The sequence below is a fragment of the Macaca mulatta genome, chromosome 15 (assembly GCF_049350105.2).
Source record: "Macaca mulatta isolate MMU2019108-1 chromosome 15, T2T-MMU8v2.0, whole genome shotgun sequence".
In the NCBI taxonomy this organism is placed as follows: domain Eukaryota; kingdom Metazoa; phylum Chordata; class Mammalia; order Primates; family Cercopithecidae; genus Macaca; species Macaca mulatta.
In genome coordinates this window covers 20,822,708-20,826,214 of record NC_133420.1, presented here as the reverse complement: position 1 = coordinate 20,826,214, position 3,507 = coordinate 20,822,708, and the positions used below count along the sequence as shown (strand labels likewise).

At 49.3% G+C, this 3,507-nt stretch overlaps 1 protein-coding gene across 1 annotated transcript; it reads right to left on the bottom strand.

The window, feature by feature from the left end:
• Positions 1–816: 816 nt before the first annotated feature.
• On the bottom strand, positions 817–2,593 carry LOC701554 (neugrin, neurite outgrowth associated-like). Its single transcript, XM_001096754.5, has 2 exons — positions 2,407–2,593; positions 817–1,995 (listed from the first exon to the last, which is right to left on the bottom strand). The coding sequence occupies exons 1-2, from the start codon at positions 2,568–2,570 to the stop codon at positions 1,116–1,118; spliced, it is 1,044 nt and encodes a 347-aa protein (XP_001096754.3). The 5' UTR covers positions 2,571–2,593; the 3' UTR covers positions 817–1,115.
• Between the last annotated feature and the right edge of the window lie 914 nt (positions 2,594–3,507).

Here is a 3,507-nt window from a genome sequence, read left to right as displayed (position 1 = left end):
CAGCTACTCGGGAGGCTGAGGCAAGAGAATTGCTTGAACCCAGGAGGTGCAGGTTGCAGTGAGCTGAGATTGCACCACTACACTCCAGCCTAGGTAACAGAGCAAAACTCTGTCTCAAAACAAAACAAAACAAAACAAAAAACACTCAGCAAACTATACATTTAAAGTGGGAATATTTTATTTTAATTATACCCTAATAAAGTTGATTTTAAAAAGAAAAATATATTAATATGGCAATACTGGGAGAGAAGTATAACCTATTTTCCCAGTATTAAGCTGGGTCCCTTCTTCGAACCTCTAAATCCTAGTAACCCCAAACCCTTGCCTTTTATTCACCCAGCCCAAGGGAGGGTAGCTTCCTTCCACAGTTATTGCCTCTCACAGTCTAGTGATCCCTTTTCATTTTTTCTTAGACTGCCAGTACAGTTTTAATCCATTTCTTAAGTTATCTCTGCTGAAGTCACCGGTGCAATTTCTGTTTTTGGTTTTTTTTTTTTTTTTTTTTTCTTTTTTTCTTTTTTGAGAAAAGGTCTCACTCTGTCGCCCAGGCTGGAGTGCAGTGGTGCAATCATGGCTCAGTGCCACCTTACCGCCGCCTCACCCTCCAGGGCTCAATCAATCCTCCCAGCCTGCCCTCTCGAATAGCTGGGACTACAGGTGCACACCACCACACCTGGCTAATTTTTGTATTTTTTGTAGAGATGGGGTCTTGCTATGTTGCCCAGACTGGTTTTCAACTCCTGGGCTCAAGCAGTCTACCCACTTTGGCCTCCCAAAGTGCTGGGATTACAGGTATGAGACACCACACCTGGCTGATTTCTTTTTCTTTCTTTCTTTCTTTCTTTTCTTTTTTTTTTTTTTTTTGACTGCTACATTTTACTTTATTTTGCTTGTAAGCAAAACAATTGACTAAGTTGTCCCAAAAATGTTAGTGTTCACTGATCAAGAAGGAAATGAGGTCAGAAGGCAAACTTTCCACTTCCTCTCAAATATAAATTGCAAGTATCACAGAAAATTGTAACAACACATGCAACATGGCTGGTTTTCAACATACAGAGTGTCCAAGCAAGAAGAGTGAGTACTGAAGATCAACAGAGGTCAGATTGGGGGCACTACTACAGGAAGTCTGAATCTATCCACGCAGTTTTTTCCTCCCACAGTCCAGGCTCAACACTTCTTCCTATTCTAAGGTGGCTTCTCCATATGTAGAAATCCAGGCTGTTCCATATATATTCCTTGCCCAGCTGTGTTTCACAAGGCATCTCCACAAGCCAAGCCCCGACTCGAATTCTGTACAGGAAGTTCCCGTTGCTGTCAAAGAACTCTCGGCCCCTCTGCACTACTTTGCTGCTGAAGTTACCCGGCTCCTCTGCCTTCAACTCCTCCAGCTTCTGATCACTTGGCAATGCACCACTGCCAGTTCTTCTGGTGCTCTCAGAATCACTGGAGTACTTCTGTAGCTCTCTTGGATGACCTAGGGGTACAGCAACAGGCACAAAGCTCTCCTCCAGGTGCTGGATTTCTTTATTTCTTCCCTTCCATCTCCTTGGTATATTTGTCCTGTGACTGTCTGACTCTATCACTTTCAAAGCTGTGCTGTGATTCGCGTCTTTGGATGAGGCTTCATGCCCTGGCATAAGCAAAGAGCCTGATACAGAGTGGCCTGCAGGGAGCAGCTTTGAGGTATTTCCAGCGCCCCGGAGCTGCTGGAGAGAGTGGGCAAGCCCAGCTTTCTTAAGGACTTTTTGATCCTGCTTCAGCTTCTGCTCCAATGTGGGTACAAACTTGCTTTTTAAAACTCTTCGGATCACATCAGTGCTGACATTAAAGCCTTCAGCCAACTTGGGAACTGACCAGGACTCTGGAAATTCCTCCCGTAAATACCGGATCTGCTCCATGGCTTCCCGAGTCAGGGTTCTGGGCGGGGCACCAGGCGCCTCCATTTGCCTCCGAATTTTCTGGAATCGGATTGCTTTTTTCTGTCTTTTCAGGGTGCTGGGGGAAGAGAACCAATGGCACAAGCCATGCGTGGAAGCAGAATGGATGTTTGAAGAGCCTCAGGCTAAATCATGGAGCGCCCAGCCCTCTTCTCTTTGATCGCAAGGGCAACCGGGCCGTGTTGCCGGCTTAGAGCTGCTCTGTACACCCAGAAAGCTAACACCTAGAACAATAACTGCCTGTAAGCATGCCGAACTCTCTAAACTCATGATGAAATACGTCACTAATGAAGGGACCAGTGGTCCCTGGGGAGCTGAACGCCTCACGCTGCGCGACTAACAACGGGTAAGAGGAAACGAGGGCCGCCGCGCAAGCAGCGGCAGGACACTCGGCGCCAAGGGGGCGCAGCCTGGGGCGCCGGGGCGCGAGGCCCAGCTTCAAGCTGAGGGCCCGAGGAGAAGCCGGTACCTCTCCACCTCCTGCAGCTCCCGTTCCTCCGGCTCCCAGTCGGAATCGGGGTCCGGCTCCCGGCCGATAGGGCCTGGGCCCGCCACCCCCCGGGTCGCGAACCCACAGCGAGCGACGGCAGCGCAAACGCGCCCCCCCAGCAAGACACTCAGGGAAACCGCCATGTCGACGCAAACCAGCCTTCAGCCTTTTTTTTTTTTTTTTTTTTTTTTTGAGATGGAGTCTCGCTCTGTCGCCCAGGCTGGAGTGCAGTGGCGCGATCTCAGCTCACTGCAAGCTCCGCCTCCCAGGTTCACGCCATTCTCCTGCCTCAGCCTCCCAAGTAGCTGGGACTACAGGCACCCATCACCACACCTGGCTAATTTTTTGTATTTTTAGTAGAGACGGGGTTTCACCATGTTAGCCAGGATGGTCTTGATCTCCTGACCTCGTGATCCGCCCGCCTCGTCCTCCCAAAACTCTGGGATTACAGGTGTGAGCCACGGTGCCCGGCCACACCTGGCTGATTTCTTTCTCTTGCCTAGGCTCTGGCTGGTCTCTCCAGGATGGGACTCTGGGACAGCTTTGGTTGTTCTCCTAGTCTTGAATGCACTGCTGCCTCACTTGCCAATGGGAAAGCACAAGTTGGAAACGCACAGCATATAGCAGCATCGTGACTCATGAAATGATCCTCTGAAGTTGATGTTGATGAAATGTGGCTGCCACTTTTACCGATAGGCAGGAATACGAACTTCAAGGGCTGAGAAAGGAATGGCTTTCTCTGACTGCACTAGAGCACTTACAGAAAGAAAATGGGAAGCTTCAGGCTCGAGTCATGGTTAGAGAATCCACGGCTTTTATGATGGGTCTGAGTGCATCTCTTCTTTCTTGAGGTGTGGGTCAACCTTAGTGAAAACCAGACCCAAACTTTGTGGGCCGCAGGATTAAAATATTAGTTGAACTCACAGCCTTGCCACATGTCTCATGAAAAATGTAGGGCATTGATTCAGAAAGACTGGAATCCTGAGAGCCTGAGTGGGGCATCCAGGCAGACTCACATACATCTGAGAATCCCCAAACCCCTGAATGTCTGTGAGCCTCCCTCCCTTCTGTGGGAGGGAC